The following is a 13,979-nucleotide window of genomic DNA, read 5'->3' on the forward strand; positions in this document are numbered from 1 at the left end:
GGCTCCCCTATGTGCATAAATTAGTCATTTGCATGCTGATAAAATAAGGGTAAACTTGCTTTTATGGCAGGCTTGAGTTCAGTGCTTGAAACTTAGCTAAAGCTATGGGAACAAAGTGATGAAAGTTACTGTCCCATGTTCACCAAATGTAAAAAAGCTAACAGTAAAGGGCCTTGAAAATAAGGTGCACTTGAGAACCAGGACTTTCTCATATTAGAAATTTTCCATTTTTTCTCATGTTTCTCTGGTTTTACTACAGCTGCTTTAGGAAATATATATATATTTTTTCTCATTAGACAATGTGCCTGCGTAATATTTCAGTCTCTTGAAATGTAAGTATAGCAACTTTTCTTGTAACTAAAACTATGCCACTAACAAATCAAAATTTACTGAAAATATTCTTCCATAACGTCCTTGGGAATTAAATGCAAAGACTTCTTTGAAGGCAAAATGACTTTTCTAAATAAGTTCCAGTCAGTACAAAGCACAGTAACATGCTAGAGGAGTCTCAGGAAAGGACAAAGTGTTTGTATGAAAGTGCATACAAAGGGGTTAGTTACTTTGTCCATGCATAAGCCTGCACTGAGTTTTAAATCAAGGTATTCAAGAGCCATGTTTAATTAAGATAATGAATTCAAAGCACTTTAAAATCAATTTAAAAGTGCAGAACATTAGTTCAAATAGTTTATACAGTAAGTGGCTAGATAAGGTTATAAGCTTTCTGTGATACTGTTTCAAAAGTTTTAAGTTGCATTCACTGAAATGTTCTCAAGTGTGTCATTGCAAGTATCTAGGCAAAATGATGAGGAATTGATTTTTTAATAGTTGTAATAGTGGCTGGCCTCTTGCTAACATGGTTTTTTTTTTTTCCTTTCAGTTATTCCTTTTGCTTTTATTTGGTTTTCTTCTGGTTTACAGACTTGGAGGTATAACAAAAATAACACTCCAGTATAATGACAGGCAGGAGTGCAAATCTGTATACTCTGTAATCAGCAAGACAAGTCAATAGAAAGCTAATGTATACCACACATCAAAGGACAATGAATTTTTTAAAGTATTTTCTTATTTCATATGGGCTAGTTGTTATCTAGTAATTTCTCCCTTTTATATACATACCTGTTATGCATATCTGTGTCGTATCTTCTTTTTTCTTTCTAATCTTTCTTTAAAAACTTTAACCACTGTGAAGAAAAAACCCAATGTAGCTATGATTCTTTATTATTGTCTCATGCCTACCCAGAAATAGAAATCAGCATCTGAGCTGGATACTAATCTGGGCAGGCAGTTAATTGAAAACACTGGAAGACCTGAAAAATCACAATGAACACCTCTTCCCAAACCTGTGTCTTCATTCTGCTGCTTTTACTGAGGATGAGTAGAAAATTCTTCAGGAGCACACCCATGGCTTTTGGTAATAGCTAGAGCTTTTCAATACTATCTTAAGGACTGTCACAGGAGACAAGGTGCCTGCCTAACTGCTGGTGATGTGTGGGATACTGCAGAATCTGGGTCTGAAACTTATGAGTGGCACAGAAAATGGTGTTTCGCCAGAGGGAGTGAAGTACTATGACATTCAATGATATTTTTTCTGTGTTTGTAGACTTAACAAAGTACTGTGATGTACTTATAGCTGTGGATCTCCTGCAATGGCAGTGTAGGCTCTGACAGATCTGTGCCAACATCTCCAGATGTAGTATCCTCCATCAAGCTCAACAAAAGTCAGTGGAATTGTATGAAGGATTAATGGTTTGAAGTGGCATTGGGTGCAAAGAAAATGGTAGTTTCTCTTAGAAATGGATAACACTCCTATCTCTTTGACAATAGGCTTTTATTTGCATATTGGTGTTAACAGTGTTTCCAAGATACCTTGTGACAGGATGGTTTATCTTTCTTGCTCAGAAGAATTTGTGTCTAGAAGGACCTAAACCACAGCTGAGCATCTCTGGCATCTTTTTTGCTCACCTTTTGTGTGTGGATGATGTGATTTTTCGGACAGTGGTGATAACTGGGGATGTGAACTTACAGACTGTTTACAGGGATCATGAAGAGCTTTGCGGGCCTTCCACCTGATCCTCATTCTACCATCTGTTTTCAGGACTCAGGTGAAATGGAATGGTTCAGAAGAGCCAGTGGCTGCCAGGTGTATAGCTTAAAATTAACATTGTCATTAAATGGGGAGACATTTAATGTCTCAATTTTTTCTCAAGTCTACATCTGAGAAAAGGACCTATCTGAATACTTGCAGCCAGAAGTGGGTGATGCATAGCTCATGCTTTTGTCATTGAGAAGCACTCACAAAAGAGGTTCTCCTTCCTCTAAAGATCTTGCAGGAGGGGAGACCAGCAGTAACTACTCCCTTTTAAAAACTTGAGCAGGTTTGCGATGCAGTTGTGCCACAAGAAAAGATGTTAAACCCTAGCTATAAAAAATAGTCGTACTACTACAGTTATATTTGTGTAGTTGAAATGGTTATATCCCCTTTGTGAGCAGAGAGTTGTAACAGCAAAAAGATGCATTAAACTTCCGGTAAGGAAGGTATGTTGATACACAGTATCGGGGAGATAAGTAATTGTTTCAGACTTTTATTTTCTAATGAAATACTGAGGAGAGATAGGAACCAACATTATGTTATTATAGAATTTATATACAATAAGAAGATGACATTTAGTAAGTTGCTTTAAAACAACCACAGAATTGAGCAGAGGTTTTATTCATTGATTTTAAAAATACATCAGAAAGTATCTTGAATATCTTTTTTTGAGGAAAGTGAATGATGAAATCATATGTTAAGTGTACCAATCACCTTCAAGACAGGTGCTTTCATTTGTTCCTTGTTTATTGTCTAATTAAATAGTACTGTGCTGAAATTTAGCCTAGTTGCTTCATCAGTAGTTCTACTAGTCTCTGCTATAGCTTTTTCAGATATTTCAAATATTGCTGTGATAAAATCTTAGTTTCTAAAATCAGTAACCTGAAAATAGGGAAAAAAAAAAAAGATAAAATTGCTGTCGTATCTCAAATAATAGAATTGAGTATCTGTCATTGCAGCCCAGTATTTTCATGAGGACATCTAATTTTACACTGTACTGTAAAACAACATTATGTAGTAAGGAACTTCCGTGGTTAATAAAAGTAGTAGACCCTCAGCAGGTCAATCAGTGTTACTAGGAAGGCTATCCTGCTCTTTTAAGTTTTAGTCAAGTTTTTGGCTAAGATTTATATAGTACTGAATGTCTTCATTGTGAGACATACAATCCAAGCCTCCTTGCTGCTTCAGAAATTCTGGGCCCTTTTTTATTAGGGAAAGGGTAAAATTTCTGTTTATTACAGGCTGGCATGCATTTTGTAGAAGTATCTTGATGTGCCCAAACTGCCGAAGTGGCTGATTTCAGAGCAGGCTTTTGGCAGGTGCTTGAAATGTTGCTACTATTCTCTTTACTGAAACTGTTCAACATGCTTGAACTTCCCAGTTGACTGAGCGCAGATGGTTTGCTTGCTCCTTCTAATTCCTTGGGTTGCAGTTTGTCGTTTCCCTTTGAAATCAGTCTCTGATTGTCAAAACTGCATTGTCCATTCTTGCAGTGGGAAAGATCCCAGGTAACTCCTTGACAAGGGGCTTGCACCAGGCGGTGAATTCCCAGGTGGGTATGCCATGGTGAGTTGTTTTGTATGTTGCTGCTGCTGGTCATCTCCACTCTGACCTTTCTGACAGGAGCATGTTCTGTAAAAGACTTTGATCTTCTGACTTTTGTATTAATTAAAACAGCATTGATCATTGGTTCTGGCAGAACAGATTCATGTTCACCTACAAGAGAAAGAAATTTATGCATGTTACTATGGTGGCAAAAATCAAGGGTCTAATTTCTGTGGCATAAACTTAACTGAAGAGCTTTAACAGATGAATTTATCTGTACTCTTTCCGTCTGTGGCTGAGAGTAATGCAAGTTCTTTTGATGCCAGGTTGTGGCGTAGCAATATTTCATGCTGGGTTTTGCAGTTCTAAGGACATAAATGGTACCCTAGGGTTAGCCAAATGAAAATGGAGATTTATTGAGTCAATATTAATCTAACTGGTACTCTAAGACTCATTAACAACACAGATTGAGAATTGACTTTCATTAATTAATTGCTTGTAAGCAAAAATTCCTAAGGTGAGTAGGGACTTGCTCAGTCTGTTTGTAGGTGCTGTAATTCAAAAGACAGAAATGTTCTGTTTGATACCGTTTGAAGTTTGTATTCACAACTTAAATACTGTGACCACTTCTAGATGAAACAAGTTGTGAATGTCTGTCTTCTTTTTCTTAATGAGGGATCATTAACACAGAGCTTGTATTTTAATAATTTACTGCAATTTTACTATTGTAGTCATTCTAAATAATGTAAATAGCCTATCACACTAATGTTGCCTGTGTGATTGCTGTGAGGAAAAATCTGCTTGCTTCATGAATAGTATGGAGTAGCTATAACAGTGGAAGAGAATCTGGTCTTTTATTTTATTCTGCTATCCCTATAGCTTAATTTCTAAAGTAGTGTGAAAGTTACTGTTGGAAATGTGTAAGATATTAGGGATAGAAATGCTAATGCTACTTTAATTACATGTAGCAGCCATCAAATTACTGAATGTGACTGGCTTTCTGTGCCTTGAAAACAAATAGAAACTGAACCATTACGTTGAAGATAAACAGTGCTGTTAATATGGCAAGTACTAACGAAATATATTTCAGCTAGCACAAATATAGTTTAAAGTAGGCGTTGTGAAGAATGCTGACCTTATTTACAGGGTTGAGTTATAGGAACTGTGTCTGTTGCAGTATGAGTTATGAAGCATATTAAAGTGAAAAAAGTAGACATAGAAGAGTACTGATTATATTCTGAAACAAAATGTCTGAATAACCATTTTAAAAGAATGGTAACCCTGAATTTGAAATGAAGCTAGTTTGAATAGGATGCTGCTTTTTAAAAAAATCAACAGCAGAATCCCCTCTTTATAGCTGTCTTTCTTACCATCTTTACAAGGAAATATTTGAAGATGTCAGACCCAGCTGATTACTGGCAGTAAATGAACCTGTACAACAGGGTTTCAGCTAATGAGGGGCTTTCACTATTGTCTTTGGCTCTCATTGCTGAAGCTTTGCAGCATGGCTTTGGGAGTGAGGACCATGTCAGCCCATGTCTTCTGCTCTCCTGCAGTGTTACCAGGAAAAAGGAGACTAAAGCACATGCAATGCTTAGAGGTACAGATGTGTTTGTGTGTGTCTGTACAGTGAAGTATGCTAACAGAGTTTCCTAGGGTGAAACCATTCATAGAGATAAGAATACACAGTTCTCTATTATTTTAGCAGTGAGAATCAAAGTTATGAGTGGACTTTATCCAGGAAATAAAGCTGAGCTTGGGTGGCTACAAAAAGTCCACTTGTAAAATACAGCCCTGTGTGTTCTGCAGAACAGCATGGTATAGCACCAAGCTACAAAAACTGGGACTTGTTCTTGATGTGTGAAAGAAAAAGCATGAGAGAAGGAACTGAGAGACTGAGGAGATGCAGCTTTGCATGTTCTTGTGGATGTAATTGCACTCTTGACTGGCATTGATGGGCAACATGAGGTTTGATCTTGAACATTATGAACTGGTTATCAGAAGAATTATCATCTGGCTTGAGTAGATCAGATAGTTCAAAGTAATGCATCTAGTCCAATTTTAATAGTCTGAACTGTTTTTCAGTTCAGATTTGATTTAATTCCTTGGCTAAGGTGCGGCACACAACATTGAGCGATGACCTCAGATAGAAATGTGAGAGTCCTGATCTACTGTATGTCGAATTTTGTCACATTAACGCACATCCAGCACTCTCTCAGCTTCTAAAGATAGCTTTAATTAGATAGATCTTTTGTCTGGGTTGTTGGGTTTTGGATTTCTTTTTGTTTTGGTTTGGTTTTGGGGTTTTTTTTGTTTGTTTATTTAAATAAATTTTACATTATAGCCTTTTTGTGGGGTTGTTTACCATCTGGCCTTCTTCATATGCTGTCATCATAGATACTTTTAAGGTTCTGGAGTGACAACAGTTAATCTTAGTTCAAGTTAGCTTGGGAAATACTTGGAAGAGATATCTGCAGTCAGAACTCCCTGTAGTCAGAGCCCCAGTGTTTTTTCTGTTGTGACTGCATGTGCTGAATGCTCCCATTTAATTCCTAAAGTAAATACTGTTTTTCAGCTTCTTAGCAAATAAATAATGAATACACTGCTGTATTTTCCTCTAGCTGGTGACTTTCAAATCTTGTCACGCTCTTTGTTCTCAAGTAATCAGGAACAGGCAAAAGCATGAACAGGGCTGTGTGTATTGGGGAAGGAACAGAAGAAAGTTGTTTCCAGGTGACTTCTCAGTTACTAACCCACCAGTCAAAAACCTAGAGAATTTAGTGGATTTTAAGTTCTGTTTCAAGGTCTACAATTTCATGTCTGGCAAACAGGTAGTGACATATGAAGCTAAAAGTCCACAAGGAAGCTTGGAGTTATCATTCCAGCTGTGGTGCAATAAACCTGAAATGCTCAAAATCCCTGTGGTATCATGGAAGGACAACTGGTCTGTTAGGCAGGAATAATTTAGCATTCTAATAGTTAGAACAAAGACCGTTGGCAGGGATGTTTAAGACCATGAGGGACTGAAGGTGCTCTCCTTCCATGAGATTTGAATCTCACGAGGTTTTTGTGTCTGGCCTTTGAGGTTTGTGCGTATGTGTGCAGTTGTGGTGGTGCTGTTGTTGCTTTCCCAGCTCAGCCATAAGCTTACCTTCTAGGTAGGGAAACGATTTGCTGTCAGTGCAAAATACTGATTCGTATGTTTACTGCCTTTTGGTACTAGCTGGAATTTCTGGGTAGTTTAAGCTCGTAACTTAAGGAGTGTAGGGCTGTCTCAATATGGCAGTGTTTGTTTCTGCTTGATACATTCTTGGAAACTGATGCTTATAACAGGTTCAAAGTGCTGACCTATTTCATAGGTTTTCCCAGCTTCTAAACCATGGGAATGTATAAGATGAACTTTTAGGACACTGAGAACTCAGCATAACAAAAAAACACCCCAAAATTCAGCTGCTTCTAACAGTAACATTAATCCTTTCCATATAGGTTGTTTAAAGATAGAAGTTCAGTGCAGTAGGTTATTTAGTTCTGTGAATGTTTTGGGTTATGTGTATGTGTGTGAAAGTATTTGTATATGAACTTCCAGCCCTACTAAATTTTAAACTGCCCAGAAACTGTGCAGTCCTACTTTCTTATGTCTTTTCTTTAATCTTCCAATTAAAGATTCCTTGCAAAAAAAATCTGCTCTGATTCATTTCATTATATCTGAAGGTACATTTGAATTTAATCTGAATGCAGATTGCTGCTTCCTTTCTTTGAGTAACTTACATATTTGCTATAGCTTAGATGGGCTGTTTTGTCTTCAAGTTAGTTGTCTTTTCAGACCTGATAAAATAAGCTCATGTGTCTGTATATATATATGTATGTATGTGTGTATATATATAAATTTTTTTCTTCCTCCCAGAGATTTAATTTCTTTTAACATAAGGATTTCTAGACATTTGGATGAATGAATACTGAAGAAGTGGATCTATTGTATAGTTCATAATTAGTGGTTTTTAAATTGTTTTGATGATATTTTGATGACAGCCAAAATCTAGAACTGCTGGAAAATGTAGAGAAAAATGTAAAAAATTAAATAACCCAAGTTCTGCATTTATTGAGCTAAATACTAATATGAGGGGTGAATGAAGCAAGTTTTTCATATTGTGATTAAATTCAGAAGACAACTTCATCAATTGGCTTAGTATTCTTAATATCATTTTAACTTGGAAAGTAAATGAGAATATATTAATGTAATATTGTAAACAGTAGTCTATAAAAACTTTAAAATATTTGAGAGTTTCTTATATAAAATCTGACGTAGCAGGTAGATGAGTGATACATATTGTTTCTTAGTTTCCTATTTATTAACTTTACAAGCAGTACGCAGTGAAAATACTTTCAAAACAGGACCTCTTGTTCAAAGCTTGTTTCTTAGTTACCTACTATGACTCTTACTATAAGTTTTCTGAACAAAACCCCAACTTGTGCCAATCACTTGATATTTGCTGTTGTTATCTATATTCTTGTAGGACATATTTCTTTACACAGATAAAGAAGCAGAAAAGAAATAGAAGACCCAGAATTGCTTATTCTGATGGAAGCATTCAAGAGAGCAGGAATGTTACAGAATACGTTGCACAAATACACTGATGATAGGCATGAAGTACGTGGCTCCTGTAAGAGTCACCATTTATGTTTAGAATTTTATTGACGTAAAACCTGTAAAACCGTATCTCAGATACATTTGTTTCAAATTCACGTTAGTGTTTCACTGCCATAAAGCTAATTGATATGACCACCTTTCAGTGAAACGAATAAAACCCCAAAATGACAGAAGAGGCATTCACTTTGTACATCTTTTGAAGCTGAGCATAAAAAGAACAAAACTAGGAGTTATTAAAAATTTAAGGAAATAGTCTTTACATCTACATTTGCATTTCCCCCCATAAATATAAATATACCTGTTTTAAATACGATAATGTGCGACTGCAGTTTTTGCTTCTGTTTCATATGGTCATACTGCTCCTCAAGTAAGCTTACATCCATCTTGGTTGGCTGCTTATCACGATCTGAAGTCTGTTGCTCTGAGGTATGAGTCACTGAAAAAATACCAGTCATGTATTTATAAGTCTTCACCATTGGTTCCAACAAGGAAGAAAAAGTCATGCAGAGGCAGGACATTTCCTTCATTGTGTTGGCAAAAAATGAAAACAAGTGTGAAGCATCTGAAATCTTCCTAAATGAAAAAATAACTTTCTTCTAAGTACGGTGACTTATTTCAGTAGTTCCGTAGTCTATTCTGAAATTCTGGATTTCAGTCAGCTTGTTCTCATGCGGTGCATCTGGAGCTACTGCATACAAAGCTCATGATTATAACTGGATAGTTGGATTTACTGTTGACTTAAGGTTGTGAGCATATGAAGCTTTGCCAAAAAAAAACAGTGAAATACAAAACCTCATTGAACACTGTCAGGTGCACAAAGGGCTGAGTAATACTGGTTTATGTAGTAATGTTAATTCTTAAAGGGATGCTGTCATGGTGACCTTCCCAAGACAGTAGTTCCAACAGGGAAATCTTTCTTCAGGTTTCTTTTTCTGTTGTCTTTTTCCTTCTACTCTCCCTTCCTTAACTTTCATCCGGTTTCATTTTTGCTACTGCTTTTTGGGGCAGTAGTGGTTGGAGGGGAGGATTTATTATACCTTAATGATTTTGTGCTTGTTGCTCCCTTTTTAGAATGTGTTAAAAGTATTCAGGCCAGGGTGCAGAGTCAAAACTGTATGTGCTAATGACACTTAGAATTGGGAGGCTGAACATAGGAGTGCTTTACTCTGACTCATTCAGGTTTTCTGCCTTTCTATAAAATGAAATAAACTATAGAAGTAATCATTTTGTTACTGAAAGGTGAACCAACTTTTCAAATGCATGGTAAGCCACATTTTAACACTTACCATACATGTAACAGTATTATGTAATAATAAGGCAAAAATTTTAAAAATACATGGGTTTTAATCCTATCAATAAAGGACAAGGCTATGTCTGGACTATGAACTGCAAGTTTATGTCCCTGCAATGGGTCCATCTGATGCTGTTGCAAGGGCCCAAGAGAGTAGTATGTGAAAAAATTATGCACTTAAACAGTAGTTTTAATATAATTGTGCATAATATAAATCTGCTAGGTTCCTTGCAGTGACAAGCACTGCATAAAAGGACATTGTGAAAGGGCAGTGTGTGGAAGGAATGCTGGGTGCTGTATTTTTCCATTTAATGGCAGAAATTATGAGATGATTTAAATCATAAATGATTTACCGAATCAGGCTTAAATCCTGCAGACCTTGGGAATTGCTTTAGAAGTTGCATCTACATGGTAATAAGGCTGTAGTTATGTAGTTCGTAGAATTCTGGTAAGACTCAGCAGGCTCACCTGTAAGTCTGCTGTAATTCACTTTATTAATTATTGCTTTTGCCTTCCCAATAGGCTTGTGTTTTGCAGATCGTGTTGCCTACCTCAACTGCAGTTTTTTTCTACCTTAGCCAGGGAGAGGATGGTAAACAAAATACTTTTCCAGATCCTGTAGATGCTCTTAAAGTTACCTTCTTACTTGAGCCTGGAAAAAGCATGTGTCATGCTGGAGTTGTGATGTATCATGGCGTTGGTAGATCTACTTTGATACCTAGCCTTCAGTAGTGACAAACACCCAGTGCTCTGTAGAAAGGAGTACCTCAATTGCCTTGTTTGTTCAGTGTTCCGAGTTGTTGGCACGTGGAGTCCTCCTTTGGACCTTCAGGCAGTTGGTTTATACGTTGGGGCAGGAGATTTAATTAACCTCATTACAGTTTGAGCTGGCATTCAATACAAATGTTATTAATGGTCATAAAAGTTACCCTACCTTTTTAAAATTCCAGTCACACTATTTGACTCACTGACCTCCTGTGGAAGTGACTTGCGCAACCTGACTATGTGTTGCAGAAAGAAATACCCAGGATAGTATCCTTGAACATGAAACTAGGCTTTGTCTTAAAAGATGTACACTTAACTTCTCATTAGAATCTATATAATATCTACTATAATAAGTTTGTATCTGATCAGAAATTATTATTATTTATTATTTGTACTGTACCATTCCCTCAGGATCATGGAAAAGCCATCACACATAGTTATGCAAATGGATTATGCATGGCACTCTCTTCCCGAACAGCTGCATGGGTAAGCAGCAAAACCAGAAACTTGGAAAAGAAACCAGATGCCCAGTGAAATGAAGTGAATGAGTCCAGGTGGTACAGCAGAGCGCTACAACCAGGAAAGGATTAGCTTTTGTTTTGCTAAACCAGTCCCATATACATTACAGTTTGTTTCCTTTTCACCAAAAGCTTGTGAAGAGGGCATCACGCTTCAGTCTCGAGGGGTGTTTGTTGTATATGTGTTTGTGTGTGTATACTTTGCTGTCGAGGCATGTGTGTCTATATATAGACACATGCACATATATACATGTGTGTATTTTGTGAATAATTTGCAACCAGGGTATGATTCATAAATGCGTAGCAGGTGTAATCTATGTGATATCACAAAGTACATAGGGTTAATTGTGGCTGTGACATGCAGTGAGCTGATGTAACTAATCCTTGTTATGTTGCTGAGATAAACTTGAAAATGGATTACCCATGGGTTTTATTCTTATACCATATTGGAACAACTCCCTTTGTACCCTTAGCCTGTTTAGGTATTACTAATTAAAAAAAAAATCAGTTTTTTGTATTGACATGAAATTATATATGAAATAAAATTATATGTCTCAAAATTATGACTTCCATTTAAACCAGTCAATAGTTCAGTCTTTAAATTGACTTGGATCGACAGACCACTGTATACTTTTAAAATATGCAGCAGGTGGCACTATTGGAGTGGTATGACTATGTTTGCCTTAGTCTTACTAATGTTAGAGGCCTCCATTTGGCTTCTAGGTTGCTGAGGAATACAAGAAGTCAAGCCATTTCCTAGCACTGGCACACATTTCCTAACAGTCCTATAGGTTCTGAAAATTTATCACCATGATGAGGTTTGTGTCTTTTTTTAATTGGACAAACTCTTGTCCAAAACATCATCTATGAGTGATTTTTGTTTGATTATCCACTGAACTATGAAGTGTCATATTTCCCTTAAGCCTGTTCTTCCATCACACAATGGAAGCAATTCTTCATTTCCTTGAGGCAAAAAAAATTGAGAATACCTCATAATACAAAAGCAGTGGCTTTTAGAACTTGAAGTAGATGTTTAATGCCCTTGACCTTGGTTACAAAATCTCATTTAAAAAGATGCAACTAATTTTATCTCATGCTAATTAATTTGCGAGTAGTAGATTAGTTTTTTGTTTAAAAATTGTTTGGAGGGCCTTATAGGAATAATTGTTGATTTAAAGATAATTAAAAATGCTCATAATGGTTAACTGACTGAATGTACTTCCTGTAACACTGGATTTTACTGCACAACTGAGACCAGAGGTATATATTCATGTTGTTCATGTGCAGAACTATAGATGCGTCCAACACTTTTCATGCAGGTTACAAAGACAGAATACAAATATCTGTAGATTGTAACTGGTACAGAGAAGGAAAATCAAAGTTACTGTGATAAACCCTTTTCACTAGCTGTCTATAGTGTTTTTTTTAAAAAAAATATTTAAATGCAGTCTTGAAATGTTAGAAAGTGGCTATTTTATTGTTAGCAAATATGGTAACAGAAAGAAAGGTAGCGACAGGGTGGCTGCTATTATTTGGGTTCCAGACAGTATTAGTAGAGTCAATAGTAACTGTTTACTTTTTAGTAAGACTTTTGATAAGGGCACATATATTTCTATTATTTAAAAGCACAACCTTAAAACATGTTAGGGTTTGGTGTAAGTAGACCAAAGGACTTTCTGATGATGCAAGGTTATTTTTTGGTGTGTTCTGCATGTCCATGGTAATGGGATGCAAGTTTTCAGTGTGATCTCAAGATGTTCTGATCTGACCTTTCATGTGCTTTCAGTCAGAAGGGGATCAAGTGTGTCAAAGGGAGTGTGGCCCAGCTGTCCTTCAAGTCTGTCTGAAGGTTTGGTGAGCTTCTATTGTCACCTTTTATCCCTTGAGGTCTTTATGTAAATATAATTATTATGTTTATGTCTGTAGGTATACATCAGTATATCTCTATATGAAAAAATAAATCAGGAATGTTACTTTGCTAGCTGTCCTGAGAAGGTTGCCTGGCTAGCAGGGGATGTAAAACGGCTTGCCAAATTTCTATTCCTGAGATCTCTGAAGTTCCCAAGTGACTGAATCCAGTACCACTGATCTAGCCCTAGTGATTGGGAGAGTTTTGCAAAACACTAGTGTGCCCAGAATGAGGTAGAATCTGTAGAATTGCTCCATGTCCAGTAGTGAACTCTAGAATCTCTGGTCCTGCACTCTGCCTGGGTGTCTGTAAAGGCTTAAATCAAGATCACCAAGTTAGCACTGAGGATTCCATACCAATTATCTTGTGCTTTACCTTTAATACTCGCCGGTCTGGTTTTGCATGTGTTGGGAACTTGGTGCTATCCAGTTCCCTTTGCAGAACCACATTCTTTTTTTTTTTAATGTTCTTTTAGTGGATGGTAAATATGGTCACACTGAAGTCACTGGATTAATCCAGAAGAAATTTAATTGTGCTGGTTGCAAGGAGTTAAATGCAGCAGATGTTCTGTGTGGTTTTTGTGCCTGGCATAAACAGCACTTAAAAACCTCTGTTCTTCTGTCTTGACTCTGTTGGTGCTGAGGATTAGCAAGACAAATAGTCTTCCTTTGGAGTGTTAGTTGCTGTGGAAAGTAAACTAAAATGCTGGAATGTGCTCTGTTAGAGGGCTGCTCACTCTGCTGGTTGTCTGCATTGTTAGAACTGGAATCTCTCTCCCTGTGCAAACAATCAGCATCCATAATTCAGGGGCAGGAGTTTTGTGTTTTGTAGTTCTGCTGCTGTCCTTGCCTATTGAGAGCTTCTGAGATTACTTTTTAGAAGTGACAATGTGCAGAGGCAAGTCTAAGAAGAAACTGAAGATACTTACCAGTTAGAGATTTTAAACAAATGAACCTGGACATCTTCCCTTACAGTTTCCCTGGCTTCCTTCTTAGTTGTTGGGCTTCTTAGATCAGTGTGACAAACAAGATGGTTAGGTTTACTCCATTTTGACCTCATAAAATGGTCCATGAGAAGAGGGTGAGAGGGACCTGAATGGCTTTCAATAGTCCTCTTCAGAGGATTTTGGAAATTCATTGAAGCTTTATTGAGCCTACAGATGCCTTAAATTCCAGTTTCTTATAAGCTGAATCCACACTCCTGGTACTGCTACC

General features: G+C 36.9%; 1 protein-coding gene across 1 annotated transcript; it reads right to left on the reverse strand.

Annotated features, from left to right (window-relative positions):
- Positions 1-2,566: 2,566 nt before the first annotated feature.
- C5H9orf152 (chromosome 5 C9orf152 homolog) lies at positions 2,567-8,971 on the reverse strand. Its single transcript, XM_005240970.4, is given in 3 exon segments — positions 2,567-3,298; positions 3,300-3,805; positions 8,581-8,971. Coding segments are annotated over 3 exon segments (840 nt in total). The 5' UTR covers positions 8,810-8,971; the 3' UTR covers positions 2,567-3,193.
- Positions 8,972-13,979: the final 5,008 nt, after the last annotated feature.

The sequence above is a fragment of the Falco peregrinus genome, chromosome 5, assembly GCF_023634155.1.
Source record: "Falco peregrinus isolate bFalPer1 chromosome 5, bFalPer1.pri, whole genome shotgun sequence".
NCBI lineage: Eukaryota > Metazoa > Chordata > Aves > Falconiformes > Falconidae > Falco > Falco peregrinus.